The sequence below is a fragment of the Varanus komodoensis genome, unplaced genomic scaffold (assembly GCF_004798865.1).
Source record: "Varanus komodoensis strain SLA01 unplaced genomic scaffold, ASM479886v1 scaffold67, whole genome shotgun sequence".
NCBI lineage: Eukaryota > Metazoa > Chordata > Lepidosauria > Squamata > Varanidae > Varanus > Varanus komodoensis.
Genome location: NW_025336308.1, coordinates 1,231,865 through 1,249,522, shown reverse-complemented (window position 1 = coordinate 1,249,522; position 17,658 = coordinate 1,231,865). Strand labels below are relative to the sequence as shown.

Here is a 17,658-nt window from a genome sequence, read left to right as displayed (position 1 = left end):
CGATCCAGTTTACAATTTCAGACAGATCAGTTTGATCGTCAAGATGCAGCTACGTCACGTTCTGTCATTTGCGGCCTGTACATGTACAGTCAACATCTGGACGACTGACATATTCCTATCAATCTCTCAATTTCCACTGTTTCCCCAAATCAGATGAAGAATTGATATCATATCCTGGAATATCCTTAGAATTAGGTTTGCAGTGGTGGCCAAGGGAATAACATAACAGCAGTGACATCAGAGTTGCCCTGCTGCACCTGAAAATACAAACAACAGCACCCTTGAAATAGCTTTGAACTCATTCAACCCATCTTCAAGACTTTAAAAACTAGTTAGGCCATCTTCTAGTTCAAATTCAGTTTACTGATCTGCTAATTTTGATCCCCTTCATTAAAGAAGTAATTTTACATTCCTTATTCTACTTTTGTCTGAGGTATTTTGAGTTTGTGTTTGCCTAAAAAGTCTGGGATTCCCACTTTCTGCATCTTTGATGCTTCTTAAGAGTTAAACAAAACACAAGCAAGCGTGGGCGTTCAACTGAGCAGCAGTTCAAGTACCAATAACAACAAAATAATTACAGGCAGAAGAGTCTGTTCTGGTCTTTTTAGCTAGAGAGAATCTTTCACTTCAGTCAGCCTGGTGATGAACCAGTAAATGCTGGACTTGCATGGCAGAGGTTCAACGTAACACCCTAATTGACGGTTACAAAATCTAGCAACAAACAAGCACAAATATTTGCACCAGAGTGGTCATTTCATGTTCGCAAACCATTCTTCAGCAGAAGCAGTTACATTGTTGAGCAAACATCCTGTAATCCTAATGCATTTTAGAATAAAAGTATTTCAGGTGTGTGCATGTTTCCCCCCCTATTCTCTCTTCATCTCATCGATGGACTCCTTGCCCAGGTAGAAGATGTTAATGTTTTGAATTCCCAGAAGATACCTCTGCAGCACCCTAGTTGTCACTCTGAAAAAGGGCACCTGTATTTTGAGAAGGATTCTAGCTTTGCTTTCACTCCAAAATACTGATTGACCTAGGTAATTTTAAAGTGTAGTTATTTTCTACTGCAGCCCAACAGACCACATGTTTACTTAATGTTTATTGTAATTTCTCTGTTGGTGGCTCTGGAAGAATTAGGCTGAAACTAGAATATAAATGATCTTAATTAGCATTATCGCTGGAATCTTGCAAGGGCAATGCCACTGGCTTGGAAGTTGTCATTCTTTTAAGAAACTTCAAAGGAAGCTGCAGCATAAAATTGCTGAATTAGATCTTATCAAGACATTGTATTTGTTTCAGCTCTTATCCAAACAAGGTTATTTTTCCACCGCAGGTGCTCAATTTAGGATGCTTGCTAACCTCTACACACCTAAGCTTTATATAGAATAGTATTTGCTTCTCATGACTAATTAACATGTTTGCTAGTTTTTCCCCGTGTTGTGCATCACAGTTACGACGAAAAATGCAAGGACACCTCTTGGTCCAATGAGACAAATAAAAAAAAAATCCCCAAATTATACAGTCATGATTTTGATTAGTAAAAAGTCGCTTGGTAGTGTCCAAACTTTTGAATTCAACATTACACTGCAGCTGGCCAGGTCGCCCAGAAGGTGAGAGTGTCGAAATCTTGTCCGTGTCTTCGATCTTATTTATGCTTTTATATTTTTGCTAATTTATTTTGGTGAACCTTCGCGCCCTTCTTGTGCATTAAAATGCCATCGCTGCTGGGACGGGGTCCCAGGATGGGGAAAAATCACAGTGACTATTAAAAACCGCCCTCTCCAAATGGGCATAGCGGTCTTGCTAGCAACCGGAAGTTTGCTTACAAGTTTCCTCGTGCAAATTAGAGGAAATATATAAATAAACGCCGGCATTTCCTCCTCTGATAGGCGGGAATGTCCCTGAACTTCCGTGTGCGCCGCTTAATGGTCGCTTCGCCCTCCGCCCGGGGAGCTGCTGTGCTTGCTCGCGAGTAGCTGCACGGATGGCTTTGTTTAATTTAGATCTTGCAACTGAGAACCCTCCATCAACTTTTCCATAACATTTGCACGAACCCCCCCCCCCCTCTTTTGGAAGGTGACACGCCACACACGTATAGAATATTCGATTATTTCGATTTTGTTTTTTTTAATGCCGGAGCTATAAAATACTTCCTCTTGTGCAATCGGGCCTTCTGCGGTTGCATCATTCCCGATGCACCAGCCCGCTTGCCGCAAACGAAACACTCTGGAAATGTCGTTTTCCTGACGGCCTCGGTAAGAGAATTCCATCTACAGGTGTATCATCTTTCGGGCTGGTATGCACGCGCATTTTTCTATCTGCATCTACAGGCTTTAAATATATAGAGTTGCGGGATCTCGTCTCCAGACCAGGGCAGGGTTGGGGCATATCAAGTGCTGGATGCACCGTAATTTCCAAGTGCTTCTTCGTGGCCACCTGGTTGCCAGGGCTGCTGTTACATGTCAGGAAAAGCAGCCAAGTCTCAGGGGTCGATTCAGGCCCGCGCTTGCCTTTGCAGCGGTTGGTATTCTGCAAAGTATTATTCCACTTTTTCCCTCTGGCAAAGGAACCGAAGGCAGCTTGCACTGCACAGCTTCGTTGCACTGCTTGAACTCTCCATCGCGTAAAACCTTTTGCACCACCTCTGCTCTAACGTGTAGGTCCTCGTTTTTTGTTTTTTTAAGCCAAATAAATGTGCAAAGGTCAGAGCGTCGGACTTTATTTAATAGAGTCCAAGGGTTATTAGTTATTAGTAACAGAGTCCAAGGGTTATTTCCAAGGCTTTGGAAAGAAGATAGAATGTTGTAAGACTTTCAGCAGAAGGACCTATGATCAGAATTAGCATAAAGGAATACAGCTTTTAAACAAAATATTTCCTCTTGCATTGCTTCGTACTTTTAGCAAGTTGAATGCAAGCTGTGCAGCTTTTCTTCAAGCTTTTGAAAACTGGTGGTATGTCGGAGATGAAGTTTGGCTCCTGCAAGAGCCCAAGCCTGTGTTTGTGTTTGTATTTGTTTTTCGAATATTTGCTATTTGTTCATTCTCTAATCTCTAATTGTATTGTTATATATATGTTTTAGTTATTAATTATGCTGTGAGCCACCCCGAGGCTTTGTTGCAATGGGGGCCGCATAGAAATGTTTTAAATAAATAAATAAATAAGCCATGCTTTCAATAAGGTTTCCAGGGGGAATTTACTCCACTGAAGTCAAAGGCAGAATTGTGATTATAATTTTGCCCCTCACATGCAACAGGAAGTACAACTGATACTCTCTTGACATATGGAACAAAGCTATTGTTCGAATGGTTCTGTATTTTCACCAGGGCTTTATATTCATATGTATAATGGTGTGAATTCAGAGCTTCCATTTTCTTTGACCTTTTGCAACAAAATTATTCCTATTCCTTTTTAGATTACAATGTCTTCTGGAAGTAAGGAACAGCTGCTCAACCTGAGTAAGCCAGCATTCAGTGAAAAACAAGCTATTGAATTGGTTGAAAGGATATTTGGATTAAAGGTCTCTGAAATCAAACCGCTTCCCAGCTATGATGATGAGAATTTCTATGTTCGTGTTAGTAAATTGGAAGAGAAAGGAGAGGTCGCTGAGGAATTCGTCCTCAAAATTATCAATTGTGAAGACAGCAGGAATCCCGAGCTCATTGAGGTGCAAACGAGGATTATGATGTTTCTGAGGGACGAGGGCTTTCCGGTGGCTGCCCCCCATTTCACGAAAGACGGTGAAATCATGTTCCTGGAATCCATAGGTGAGACGGCTGAAAGTATAACCAGCATCAATATTGGCCAATAAAGCCATGCTTCTTCCTGTGCCTTTCCAGCTCTGCAGTGTGGTGATCAGAACGGCTTGGATAAAGACCAGAAGTGGGCCTTTTTTCCCCCTTCTGAAAGATTTAAGACCCCAAAATGCATGTCTGGTCTTGCCATTATTTAGTCAAAGTGGACTTCCTTTTGTAGCATGCTCCCGTTAATGGCTCTTGGGGTCCTGTTTAAAGAAAGAAACCAGAGTAGACCCTGAAATTTGCTTGCTGCCAGGCATTGAAATACACGTGTGTGTGAATCCAAATCCCTTTTCCATGCTCTGACTGAAGCGCCTACTGGTTAATGACTTAAGGCTCTCTCTTTTGCCAGATGCTGATTCTGCCCCTCGAGCGTACATGGTAAGACTCCTGTCCTTCTTGCCAGGCCAAACCGTGGCCACGCTCCCAATCGATCCTTCCGTTCTGTATGAGATTGGGCAGCTGGCTGCCCGGCTGGATAAAACCCTGGCAGAGGTGAGCGTCTAGGTAGACCAGGGCTTCACACGCTCTTTGGCTCAATGGGCACCCTTGGAATTTGGAGAGAATGTCTTGGGCGCTGTCACAAAATGGCTGCTGGGGGTTGTCCATTCACAAAATAGTTGCTGCCACAAGGCACGGTTGTCCACACCATGTTTATAGGATGGTGTGCTGCGTACTAGAAAGACACTAACTGGAGGTTGGTGGTGTTGTTGTTCTTCCCACCCACCCTGAAGAAATTCCGACATCCCTTGGTAAAAGCTCTGCATCGAGGTGAATTCATCTGGAATTTGGCTAACGTTCCTCTTCTGAAACGGTACATTTCTGCGGTGGGCCAGAGCAGGCGCCTGGAAGTGGTGGAGCAGGTCATCCAACGGTTCAGTGTCGAAATAGTGCCAAAGCTACGCTCCTTCCGGCCCTGTAAGTATCTCTCCCTCGTCCTCTCTCCATGAACGACTTAATGCACCGCAACTCCGTACTTAAATGTTTGGTTTTTCTTTTGCTCAGAGTATGTCGATGGGAGAAGTGTGCCAGTCACTGTGTGAGGGGGGAGAGGGAGAGGGAGAACGAGTGGCAATGAAACACAGGTGACTTTAGCACAAGCCATGCATGCTCAGCCCAGACCGCTTTGTGGTGTTGCGAGGATCAGTGGGGCGGGTGTGGGTGGACCGCGTGGATCCCTCTGAGGTGGAGCGATGCAGCACGGGATAAACAGGTAAGAACAACACCTGTGCAATAGATAGGGGAGCGAGTCCCCACACTGGGCAACATGCGACCAATTTCAGAGTAAACCTGTGATACAAGCACAAAGTGCAGGTTGTGCCGTGATTCCAGAGGAGGTCTCGAAAAGCAGAGGCATGCCGACAGTCTGATTTATTTATTACATTTACATCCTGCCTTTTTTCCTTTGAAGGAACTCAGAGCAGCTTATATCTCTTTCCTCCTCCTGCTCTCAGTCTTATCCCCACTACGACACCCCTGTAAGGTAGGCTGGGCGGAGAGTCTGTGACTGGCCCATGGGGTCCATGGCTGAGCGGGACTCGAACCCGGCTCTCCTGAGTCCCAGTCCCACCCTCTTAACCACTGCATCGACTGACGTGTGTTCTCTTTTTGGGCTGAGTCCCCCGTGAAAGCATCTGGGTGCCACAGAGGTGTAGCCATGCTATGCCGTGTGGCCCTTTCCCCCACCTCTTGCCGCTTTGGTTACATGTGGGTCACCCCAGCAGCATCCCCCAAGAGCGAGGGCCCTCAGCCAGCCAGGAAAATACTGGCTTTCCTCTGTCTTCCGTTTAGGCATCAATCATGGAGACCTCAACGACCACAATATTCTTCTTGTGAGAGAAGCGGGACTGGTATCCACAAGTCCACACTATAGGGTTTCTGGGATCTTGGACTTCAGTGACATGAGCCATGGCTGCTACGTTTTTGAAGTGGCCATCACGACCATGTATATGATGATAGAAAGCAAAGATCCCCTCCATGTCGGGGGCCATGTCCTCGCAGGGTTCGAAAGCGTCGTCCCCTTGACCACGGAGGAGCGGGCAGCCCTGTTCCTCCTCGTCTGTGGGAGATTCGCTCAGTCCCTCGTGATGGCCGCTCACACGACTCTTCTGCATCCCGAGAATGAGGAGTACTTAATGATCACAGCCAAAACTGGGTGGGAGCACTTGATGATGCTCTTTGAGACAGGCCAGGAAGCTGTCGAGAAGATCTGGTTCGAGACTGCGAAAACATACATGTGAAATGACCCTGGTTAACCTCGGATGATGCCCTTACGGGTCTTTATGTTCAAAATGTACATTTCAAAGTGTTGTGAGCAGGAAATGCAAGCCTGAATAAATTCTGCAAAATGTGCATCTGTGGATGTATTCTATTTGTGTATCTATATGAATTGCATGTGTATTGAAAGCAAAAACGGCAAAAGTGAGCTTGCTGTGCTTAGCTGTGTCCCATCGTAAGACGGAGATGACTTGACAAGACATAACAATGTGTGATTGTATATTGCGTACTAATAGCAATCTCAATTCTTCGAGTATGGACCCTTTATAAGGCCAGGACAGCACAATGCATGCACCAGATTCCATAGGCTTGAGGGAATCCCAACATTTGCAAAACAAAAAATCTCTGGGGAAATTTTAAAAGGAAAAATCAAGGAGGGAAGACTCCAGAATGGCCCAGTGGGAACTGAATATACTGAATGACAGCAGAATGCTCACAAGGGGGTTGGAGTGAAATGGGGAGGGGATGAAATTCTCTGTGCTGCAACTGTTCCTGCAACACTTAAAATAATAATATAACGGGGCCACTGCGCTATTTCAGCATCCCCCCTTGTCCCTGCCCTAGAGGGAGGACAAGGGACTACCTTACAGGGTTGTTGGAAGCCAGGTGAAGTGTATATATTTAAAAAAGGAGGGTATTTGCAATTGCAGTGCTACTTTTTGCCCCTTTCAGCACCCGAATATAAACAAAATCACACAAAAAGTCGAATTCAAGAGAGCTTGGGCTCCCGTGTGTTTCAAGCTTGTTTTGTGGTGAAGGAGCAAGCACACACGACGTTATTACCTAGCCTTCCCCAACCTAGCACCGTCCAAATGTGTTCGACTACAACTCCCAGCATCCCCACCCAGCCCGGCTGGGAGCTGTAGCTCAAAACTTCCAGAGGGCGCCTGGTTGGGGAAAGCAGCTCTGACCTAACAGGCCCTCGCTTGTCTCCTAGCAACAACAGCCCCTTTCACTCCTCCCACAAATAAACCGGAAATCTGGTCTAAGGAGACTGAATGGCCGGTCTAGCACGGCCTCTCCATGGTCGTGTGAACGTAAATTCCAGCCCCCTTGCCCGGGGAAGGCGAGTGCGCAGGCGCGCGGCGGCGGCCATTTTGGGAGCCGGCGGAGGCAGGATCGCGGTGAGCGTGCGGGGCGCGGGCCCGGGGCTGCGGGGGCTGCGGGCGCTCCGCGGGCCGTGGCCGCGCGCAGGGGGCCCCGCCGCCCCCGAGGGTGCCGTGAGGGGCGGGAGGGCCGCCGCGGCCCGGGCTTTCCCCCTCCCGCCGCCCGCGGCTCCTCTCCCGCTCCGCTTTCCGGGGATGACTTTGCATGCGCGCTGTGGGAAGCCCGGATCCCGGGGCGGGGGCGAGTAGGGCAGGCTGCTTGTGCCCCTCTCCTCCTCCAGACGGGCTGTGGCAGGCGGGAATTCAGCTGGTCGAGCGTGGTCCTCCTCAGCTGGGCGGCGGAGTGATGGGAGCAGCCGCATCTGCCACCCGGCTGCGCGTAGCGTTTGGGGTTGTTTTATGATTCCGTTGCATTTCTATTCACACTGCATTATGGTTATGCCCCTTATTCTTTCCTTTGGCAAGAAGCTCGCAAAGTTCTCCTCTCCGTGGTATCCTCACAACAGCCTTGCGAGGTAGGCTAGGCTGAGAGGCACAGGCTGGCCCAGGGGCATCTCGACCGAGTGGGACCCGAACCCATATCTCCCAAGTGCCGGTCCACTACTTTAACCATCACATTGGCTCCCGATTATTGCTTAGGGAGTAGCGGGGTTGTTGTGAACAAACCAAAAGCACCTTGTGTACCCCCCCCCCGCCTTTTTAAAAACCAACCTGACAGGTTCTGTCCTTGTGCATAGGAGAAGGAGGGACTGACTTCAGTTTCGTGTTCCTTTGCCATAGTCTTTCAGTATATCTCTGCACTTGCATCATCCCCCAAAGCGTTCACATGTTTATTTCTGAGCAGTTTCCAATGTCTCTGTGCCTGGGTATTTATCTTTCTATCAGATCATACAGGGGTGTTTGCATATATAGGCATGCTAAGAATTATGCTTCATACATCAAAGATGGGTCAAAAGTTGTGGCACCTTAAAGACTAACATAATCTATTATAGCGTAAGCTTTTGTGGAGTAGAGTCAGTGTCATCCAAAGCAGAATGTGTTATCCTCAGTTGATAGTTATTGATGTAAAGAGAATTAATGTAAACAGTGGAGGCCACATAAAAAATGAAAGGCAAGAAACAGTCTGTGGCAATTGTGTTAAAGCTTATATTATGCGAAGTAAGCATAGGAACCAGTCCAAGCAGAAATGATGATGATGATGATGATCTGGCATTGTTTATTTTGTCTGATGAAGTAGGTACGCTCTCATTTGTGAAAAGCTGCTGTACACAGAAGGTGGTAGGTTGGCCTTCTGGCAGTGTCTCCAGAGCCCTAGGATAGGTTGGAGTCCAGGCTTCAACTTCAGCAGAACACTAGTTGGTACTGGAAGTTCAGAGGAGTTTGGGAAAAAGGGAAAGCAGTAGAATTTGAACTGATTAGAAAATCTGTTGATGTATAGAATGATTTTATTTATTTATTTATTTATTTTGCAAACTCAGAGTGTGGGAAGATCTGAAGAGTCAGTTTTGGGACTGCAGTACATAGGCTGTATTTGTTTATTTCCCTTGGCAACTTTGTTTGCTATTTTGTTCACTTTAGTCTGATTTGTGTATATTAGTTTTTTCTTTTCTACTTTTTTCTATGTATTTGTGTATGTCATGAAAATAATTAACCCACTGTGGTTGGAATTGGGGCTGTTATTGCAGAGGCCCTTCCTCCATCAACACAGCAGGTATGGTTTTTTTCTGCCCCAGCGGGGGTCCAAAGGCTGTACTCCCCTTCCCTGCAGAGCACAGAGACAATCCTAACCTGTGCGCTTTTCTCACCTGTAATGCCCGAAATTCACAACTACATTAATGGCATCCTCTGTGTTGAAGGTGCCACAAAACTCTTGGCTGTTCTTGTGCCTGTAGATTCACATGGCTGCCCCAGAGGTAGCCTTAATAGCCATCCCATTCTGGAAATTTTCAGGGGTGCTTGTTGGTGTGACTTTTCAGAATCGGCCTTCATAAGATTGCATCTACTGTCATTATTAGTTCTGCCTGTACCTGCTGGGTAGAAAGAAATCAATGGAAATTAATTACCTTGTTGTGCTGAAATTTATCGTGCCAGACACCCGAGCTTGGTGGAAATGGAGGAAATCCCATTTGTACAACTTTTTGCGTGTTTACTTGGGCTTTTTCCTCTAGCAAATGTGCATAGGATTCCAGCCCTAATACAGGTTTCTGTAAGCTGTGACTTCATTCACTATTTCTCTGTTGTGCATAAGATGGCTGTCTTCAGTCCACATTTACCCCAGGACTTGGTGAGATTTGTCTCTGAGCTTTCAAGGGATGAGTTGAAAATGTTCCTAAAGGAAGTCCTCCTAAAGCACAGGCAGGTGATGCTAACCTCATTCTTGGCTTTAATTTGGAGAAACGGCATGCGCACAGGTTCTCTACTCCTTATTGCTGGCATGCGCCCGAGCCCTTCCTTGACCCATTAATGTGCATTTAAATGTTGGCCAAGCAGAGATGCTGCCACCTGTCTTGAATCACAGTGACTGTAGCACAAGGTGGGGGGGGGATGACTAAGACTGCGTGTGCAGATTGTGCTTCCTAGTTTTGCTTTCGCTATCGCTAGGGCAAAGAAATAACTGGCTGTGTGAGCAAGAGGTGAGAGTGAAAGTTGTAAGCAAGTGCAGGGCTATCGAAAGGGGAAGTTGTGATACTCTAAGAGGCTCTAATAAGGGTCTTTAATGACAGCCCCTCCAGAGACTCGATTAGCAACACATCTCGGCAGCTATGCTGATGGATGTCTTATTATGACATCTTACAATCATAATTACACTATACATTGGTCTACTTAATTAAACATTAGCTTTTGTTGTGGCCATAGCTTAGTGGCAGTCAGGGTTTGGTCCCAGCGGTTATTTTGATGGTTCAGAGCTAAGCACTGCCAGACTGCCTAAGGTGCATTTCTCATAGCCACTGGTCGTTTTCATTCACCTGTGATTAGGGGCGGCATTTCCACAGACGGAGGTGTGGTTGGCAGTTAAACTGAACCTTTAGTACAGCTTTGTCCACCCTATGAAATACCTGCTGACTGAGGATAACACTTCACCCATCTGATGAAGCCGACTCTACTCCAGAAATGTTTATATTGTAATAAACTTGTTAGTCTTTAAGCAGCTGCAAACTTTATAGTTGTCCATGTTACCATGTCAATCACAATATCAAATTTAAGTGTCAGACTGTGCCACTATAAAGCAACAACCTTGATTCTTCTATTGTCTTTTGGAAAGTGTAGGATATTATTGGTATATGACATCTTACTGGCCCTGCATCTGTGTTTTTCAGTGGGATCTCTTTTATTTATGTAAAGTATCTCTATATTATTCATATCTGTGTAATGCGTCAGAACAGTTTACGGAAAGAGATGTTGCAGCTGAAACTTTTTGGCATGGAAGAGCGAGGAGCCAAGTTTCAATTGCTAAATTATTGTTTGAAAGGTTGCTTTTAAATTCACAGGGGACAGCCAGTAAAAAAGAATTGCTGGCAGTCCTTTCTGTGATGATACATTAGCATAAATGCCATCTAAAAACACGTGCTTTCTTTTACAGGACTGTTCAGCCTAGAAGCACCATGGTGAGTTTCCATCCAAGTTCCATGGGCGTTAGGCCGTGAAAGAATAGTGTGAGAAATGGATGCAAGCATAGCGTAAGGATTGTGGGAAAAGGCTAATGAAATAGTGGGGCTAAGAAGCGTGTGCTGCTGGGTGCACAGAAATACCCAGAATGAAATTTTGCTCATTCTTCAGTGTATCTGAAAGGTGGCATATTTTGAAGACGATAAATGGGGGCTTATTTTGTGTGTTTAGACTACCCTGTGCCTTGCGGACATGTTTGGACTGCAACACCCAGAATCCCCAGTCATTGGCCCTACTGGATGAGAATTCTGGGAGTTGTGGGCCAGAAGCCTCTGAAGGCCACCGGGTCGGGGGAGGCTGGCTTAGAAGACAAGAGCCAACAGCTTGGCTTGCCGGGAGCGACTGCTGCTTTTGCCGCTGCTGCTCTCCAGCATGAAGACCGTTCAGCAGAAGGGCTCGTTTCTGAGATGTGTGGAAACGGAACAGGTGGCTCTAAAGCTGGACTCGGTTGTCTTCGTGGTTCCTGTTGCTTTTTCTGGGACACATTAAATGAGCTCTAACTTGGGATGCGGTTGAAAGGGGGAAAATGGTGCCTCTGAGCATATTCCTTAATGTCACTTGTTGAGAAATGTTTATGCAATGCTCCATTTGATTTTTTTTTTTTTTAATCTTCTTTGCAGTCACGAAGATATGATTCCCGAACTACAATCTTCTCTCCAGAAGGTAACTGCGTGGCAAAAAGGAGAAAAAACGCTATCATAAGCATTTGTAACTGTTACGTTACGTGCAATGATTTGAGTGTGTCGAACTGCGTATTGAGAGCGATTCCTCTGAGGGACTACAGTCCTGTGCCTGCACGAGACTAGCAAATCATATTGCACTCTGTGGGACTATATTCATAGGGCTGTGTGAGAACCAGCCTACATTTGATCTTGATTGCCTGAACAGTGCAGTCCTTCATGACTTCTAAAAGTGATAGTCTTCATTTCCAGCTTGATTGTAATCCTCTCTCTGAACTTGGATAATAGGCGTCCTGCTTCTGTTCTTCTGGACCACCTAACTCCCAGAACGCCAGTGACAGAATGCATTGCTTGTGTGTGACTTCGCGGCCGAAGGTTTAAATTACTCCCTTGCTACTTCTCTTTCCCCTTAGGTCGCCTGTATCAGGTTGAGTATGCTATGGAAGCCATTGGGCATGCTGGGACCTGCCTGGGGATTCTGGCAAATGATGGAGTATTGCTGGCAGCAGAAAGGCGCAACATCCACAAACTTCTGGATGAAGTCTTTTTTTCAGAGAAAATATATAAACTCAATGAGTAAGTCCAGTACTGTTATAACTGATAACTTTTCTTACATGTCTGAGTAGTGCTGCCATTTAAACTGCTTTCATGAAGATCATTCAAGCTTGATAAGATTAGAAGTTTTGAGTTGAGCTTGAGATGTTGAGATCCCTGGTCCCCTCCTTTCAGTGTCTGTTTACAAAGTTTTCAAAGCTTTTTCAGGACTAGCTTCATAGAGCTGAACTCTAGGATATGCAGTTTTACCTTTTCGTAGGGAATATAGGCATTCCCTTTTTTGTAGCAGACAATGTATGTTCGACCTTGCTATTCTTTAATTTCCTACATCTCCTCCTCGGGTTACTTTGATTTCTTTGAGCTGGTACACTGGATATTTTATATCCTTAAATTCAGCAAAGAGAGCACTTAGCCAAAGCTGGAAAGAAAGTGGCAACAGGAAGCACTTTCGGTCCAGAAAGCAGATACAGCAAAACTGTTTTTAACACATGCATTGGTGGCTTCCAGTTACATTTCCAGGAGTGGTCCTAGTTGGAGAAATACGCCAGAGTTAACAGACTTTCTTGTCAGGCTTTCCTATCTGCAGAAGGCAACGCCATTCCACCTCGTACAGGTCACTCAGCGTTCCCATCCAGGATTAATTTGCCCCTTCTGCCTTTGCCCCTGTGTTCCGGCGCCTGAAGCTTCCCCACCCATACTTCCGTCCTCCATGCCGCGTCCAGTACTGAATTTAGCAACCGTATATACTGTTAGCGATGTTTGTTCTCCGGGAAGCAGTTGTCCAGGTGCTTTGCCCGCACATGATTTTAACCCTGCCCTTTTGGAAGGCGCCTCTGCTTGACAACAGACTGTTAAATCGTGGGGTCTAACACAGTGCACTGGTTATCTTCCAGGGATATGGCTTGCAGTGTGGCCGGCATAACTTCAGACGCCAATGTGCTGACGAACGAACTGCGGCTGATCGCACAAAGGTATGAGGTCTTAATAGGACTTAATTCTGAACAGCCATCCGAGGACTCCAGTATCCCTCCCTGCCATGAAGCCCACAAGATGAGCCTTTGACTTGGTCTGGGTCTTGCCCACTGCCTAACATTTCAAGAAGAGTTATTTGATCGTGCGGGTAGCTGAGCAAGCATTAAAAGAAAGGTAGATGGACCACTACTTCGGAAGTCTGTAAACAGAATAAAATTTCTCGAGGATACTCAAAATTCATTTGTTCATGCCTAAATGTGAAGGGCTGAGCTGGGCAGCCTGTCCCCTCTAGTCGCTCGCTAAGGCAGCAAAATCATGTATCCTCCTTGATCACTGGACTAAAACAATTAAAAAGTTGATCAACGAACCAGGCAAAGCAGATTTTTTGTTCCTCTGGGAAGCCGCATCAAAACATAAAAGTTTATTTGTAACGTATAAATAAAAACTGAACTTGCTTAATATTACTACAATTCAGTTGTGAAAAATACATTAATGACTATAAAAGCAATCTATATGTCAAGAGAAAAAAATTGCCTGGCTGTGTGTAACAAGGTAGGAAGGGAGCATAAAAGTGTCAGGTACAGGAAAAATTCACTGTTTAGTCCTCCATCCTTACGGGTCTGGGACTCAATCTGCTACATGGGACCCACCTTTCATTGTTTACTGCGTTCGTGCAGCTTTCTGCTACTTGGCTACTCCGGGCCCTGCCTTCTCCTTTTTCTCCCTGTGTAGCCACAGTGTAAAAGTTAGAGTGCAAACTCCCAGTCTACTTCGTGCAGTTTCTTTCCAAACAAATACAGAGTTCTTTGTTTTAGGGAGCCTTTCTTTTTAGGCACTTACCCCCAGCCCATCCTAAGGGTTATTCAAAAACTGACTTCACTAAACACTGCGGCATTTTTTATGTTCCAGGTATCTGCTACAGTACCAGGAGCCAATTCCTTGTGAACAGTTGGTGACAGCCCTGTGCGATATCAAGCAAGCTTACACACAGTTTGGAGGTAACATTTTTACTTGAATTGGCAAAGGAACTTCAAGAAAATGTGTAGTGGGCTGACTTGACTTGGCCCAGCGCTTCTTTTACCTGATGAAAAGGACTCATTCCAAGCAGCTGTACAGGTTGTCTTTCCGTGTCCTACACTGGAGCGCACAGAGGATGACCCCAGGTGTATTTCAAGCTCTGCTTTTTATTTAAGAAATCTGTCCTTAAATGTTGTCAAGCTTGCCTGGATCTGCCCATTGTAGCCAGTTTTTGGAATGCACTCAGATATTTGCATTCACTGAAGACTGACTTTAGAATGAGATGGAAAGATTAACCTTCAAATGCTCTGTATAAGTAGCATAGCAAGAAATTGCAGATGCATTGGAAGTAATCAACCTTGAGCCATTGATTCCTTCCCAGAACTAGGGCTATATTGCATGGGCACCAGAGATGAATATCCAGTCAAATTTTTAATCTTCCAGACATCCTGGAAAAAAACCAGAAGGAAGGGGATTAATTTGGAGCTTATCTTTAAGTAGCAGTACAATGTAGCCTATTAAATCCAAATTCACAGCAAAGGATTTTGCAGTCGTCTTCCCCTTCTTAAAGCAGGGCTCTTGGCAAATTGTGCTACCTAATTTGAATAATCCGTAACCTTGTATTTAACAGGAAAACGTCCTTTTGGTGTTTCATTGCTGTACATCGGCTGGGATAAGCATTATGGATTCCAGCTGTATCAGAGCGATCCTAGCGGAAACTATGGAGGATGGAAAGCTACGTGCATTGGAAACAATAGCGCTGTAAGTTTCTCCTGGCTTAAAACCCTTTTTCTGTACTTTGAGAAATAATATAGTAGCAAGTGGAACAGGGGCGTCTGTGTGCAGAGACGCAGCTGCCTCCGTCTCAGACAGACAAAGCTCTCATATTCTTGAACAGGCAGCGGTGTCGATGTTAAAGCAGGACTACAAAGAAGGAGAGATGACCTTGAAATCTGCGCTTGCCCTCGCTATCAAAGTCCTGAACAAAACCATGGATGTTAGCAAACTCTCAGCAGAGAAAGGTAAACTGTATGCTGCATATAAAGATTTCAGGGTGACGTCATTGCTGGTTGTGGGCTTCCCTGAGCCAAAGGTGTTGTCTTAACATCTTGGCAGAGTGTTGCTAGGGCTCCTTTTAAGAATATTCTACCTCCCACGATACTTTTTCTGTGTCCACATATTGGTGACCTGATTTGCAACAATAACCTGGGCACGGCGAAAGACTGAACCCTTCAATTGTGTATAGCGTTAGCCATCAGAGGGTAGGCATTTCCCCATGAGGAGAAAGAATCGCCCTCGTTTACAGGCTCCTTGAGGCCCAGTTGGTACATTTCTTTTTGATTTGCTCTGGACTGTGCACAATGAATCACCTCATTGATTCCTGAAGTTTTCACATCATAACTCTGGGTTGCTAGCAGTTCGCACTTGTTCTTAGCTCTGCAAACGGCACTTGGCGATCTGTTAGGGACCATAATATTTTTCATCCTTTTCTGCTGGTAGTGGAGAGGCATCCCTACCAGTGCTGATCATTGCTGTCTCTAGTTCAGCCTGTCACTAACTTGGAGAACATAGTTTGAATCTTTGCCATGTCAGCCATGTAAGATGTTCTTTTCCATACTTAATACATGCAAGGTTAATACTTCTTGTAGGAAGTGCATGCCCCTTTTCGTTCATCTGTGATTCTAGATTAGCTCCCATGATACAAGGTTGGTTACAATAACATTTTGTTCGTTCCTTCATAGCTTCTATACCCCGCCCTTCACAATGTCTTAGGGCAGTAATAACATGTAATTTCTTCATGTTTCAGTTGAGATTGCAACTCTGACAAGGGAAAATGGAAAGACAGTAATAAGAGTATTAAAGCAAAAAGAAGTGGAAGAGTTGATAAAGAAGCATGAAGAGGAAGAAGCCAAAGCAGAGCGTGAAAAGAAAGAAAAAGAGCAAAAGGAAAAAGAAAAATAAATCTAGCATCTTGAAGATGGGGGAGGAGCCATCGTAATAAATTGAGGCAGGCCATGTTGACAGTGAGACAGATCCAGGGATGCTTTTTGCTGGAGCAGTCCCTTGTTCCGATGAAACACATTGCCTTTCCTCAGTGAATTATGATTTCTTGGTTCTTTTCTTCTTTATTTCTTTTTTATCACATAATAAAAGTTTTTAAATGGTATCTTCAGGGTTCTGATTATATTGGTGACATCTAACAGAATGATGCCATAGGAACCGGTTTGGTTTGAATTATATGGCTACTTGGAAAGGTTCAGCAGGGCATTGCCTCGTGTCTTCTCAGCCGTGGCAGGGAAACATTTATTTGTGGATCTATTAGTCTTTAAAGAGAGCTAATATTTGGGTACTAAACAGTTTATCTAAACATGTCTATAGTCACACTTAATAAAAGTTTCACTGGGCAAGACAGTGAATCTCAAAAGCATTCCATATTAAAATGGCTTAGAGATAGCTATATCTTTTATTAATAATGAGAAATGTTGTGTAAAACCTATAGCTCCTCCAACCTTTTTGTAGGATAACTGTCCTACCCCTAGAAAATAGAAATTCTGGATGTAAAATTATCTTAAAGTCTGTTTGCCAGCAAGAAAAATATTACGTCAAAAACTTCTGCCTGAAACAGATGCAGATGATTAGTTTCAACCAAGAGTCTTTGGGGTTTGAGTGGCAATCTACCCTGTGGACGCTGTGCCTGGAAAGGGGATCATCCAGGCTCCGAATGGCTGCCTTTCCAGGAGGGGCCCGATACGTATTACCACTTCAAAAAGGCCAGTACCACCCCATCTCTCTTTCCAGGAAGTTTAGAACCTCCTGGATCCAGCTGGACACCCGTCCCTCTTAGAGGCAACAAGCCCGGAAGGGCAAGGATTGTGCAGGCACAGGTAGTCCACCAGAGTTGGCCACGCATCATGACCATGTTCCACAGCCGAGTGATCCAATAAGTCTGGGTTGTTTGGCGCACTTCTACTGGAATCACTTTGACTGTGTTGTCCCAAGTCACAATGGAATTGGTTGATTTTATCTTCATGTCTTTTATATGCTCAGGCCGATGTACTTGATTTAAATTATTTTCTGAAAGGATCAACAGATCTTAAAGCATGTCTCCCCAGGATTAAGTTCAGTGAGACTTAGGGCATTACCATAAGTAGCCATTACACTTTTTAGCTGTAAGTCTTCTCTTTCCTGTTCCCCTGACTTTCTAATACTTTGTCCTTGGTGGAAAAGAACTGGCTAGAGTCTTGTAAGTAATTTGTAATTTAAAATTTGTCACATTTAATCGATAAAAACTTAACAGGATTCTTTGGAAAAAAAGTATATACCAAAGCCAAGGAACAACCATCCTGTTTTTTATCTGTAACTTTGTGTTAAACTGTACAGAAAATTAAGCCATAACTTGCAATTAACCAATCAAATTAAACAAGAGAATCAAAGGATTTAATTTGGTCAATTCTTTGTTGCTTAGTAGATCAGGCTCAGATGATACATTCATATGTAACTTTTGCACAAACTGGTGAACTTTTGAAACTAAATGAAATATTCCTTCTGACTTAACCAAGGTCAGGTTTTTAAGATATTTATATCTTCAA

At 44.6% G+C, this 17,658-nt stretch overlaps 2 protein-coding genes across 9 annotated transcripts; both read left to right on the top strand.

The window, feature by feature from the left end:
- The first annotated feature begins 1,939 nt into the window (after positions 1 to 1,939).
- On the top strand, positions 1,940 to 6,147 carry HYKK (hydroxylysine kinase). 7 transcript variants are annotated; one of them, XM_044450638.1, is made up of 5 exons: positions 1,940 to 2,255; positions 3,414 to 3,765; positions 4,148 to 4,176; positions 4,530 to 4,713; positions 5,587 to 6,147. In XM_044450638.1, the coding sequence occupies exons 2-5, from the start codon at positions 3,420 to 3,422 to the stop codon at positions 6,033 to 6,035; spliced, it is 1,008 nt and encodes a 335-aa protein (XP_044306573.1). In that variant the 5' UTR covers positions 1,940 to 2,255; positions 3,414 to 3,419; the 3' UTR covers positions 6,036 to 6,147. The 7 variants fall into 7 exon arrangements, with proteins under 7 accessions (XP_044306573.1, XP_044306568.1, XP_044306574.1 ...); XM_044450633.1 differs by having other exon boundaries at positions 4,148 to 4,290; XM_044450639.1 differs by lacking the exon at positions 5,587 to 6,147 and adding an exon at positions 4,801 to 5,211 and having other exon boundaries at positions 4,148 to 4,290.
- Positions 6,148 to 7,146: 999 nt separating this feature from the next.
- Positions 7,147 to 16,235, top strand: PSMA4 (proteasome 20S subunit alpha 4). 2 transcript variants are annotated; one of them, XM_044450582.1, is made up of 9 exons: positions 7,147 to 7,196; positions 10,759 to 10,783; positions 11,465 to 11,507; positions 11,938 to 12,100; positions 12,973 to 13,050; positions 13,961 to 14,049; positions 14,700 to 14,830; positions 14,967 to 15,090; positions 15,876 to 16,235. In XM_044450582.1, exons 2-9 carry the CDS (start codon positions 10,781 to 10,783, stop codon positions 16,028 to 16,030), a joined length of 786 nt encoding a protein of 261 aa, XP_044306517.1. In that variant the 5' UTR covers positions 7,147 to 7,196; positions 10,759 to 10,780; the 3' UTR covers positions 16,031 to 16,235. The 2 variants fall into 2 exon arrangements, with proteins under 2 accessions (XP_044306517.1, XP_044306516.1); XM_044450581.1 differs by lacking the exon at positions 7,147 to 7,196 and adding an exon at positions 7,425 to 7,693.
- Positions 16,236 to 17,658: the final 1,423 nt, after the last annotated feature.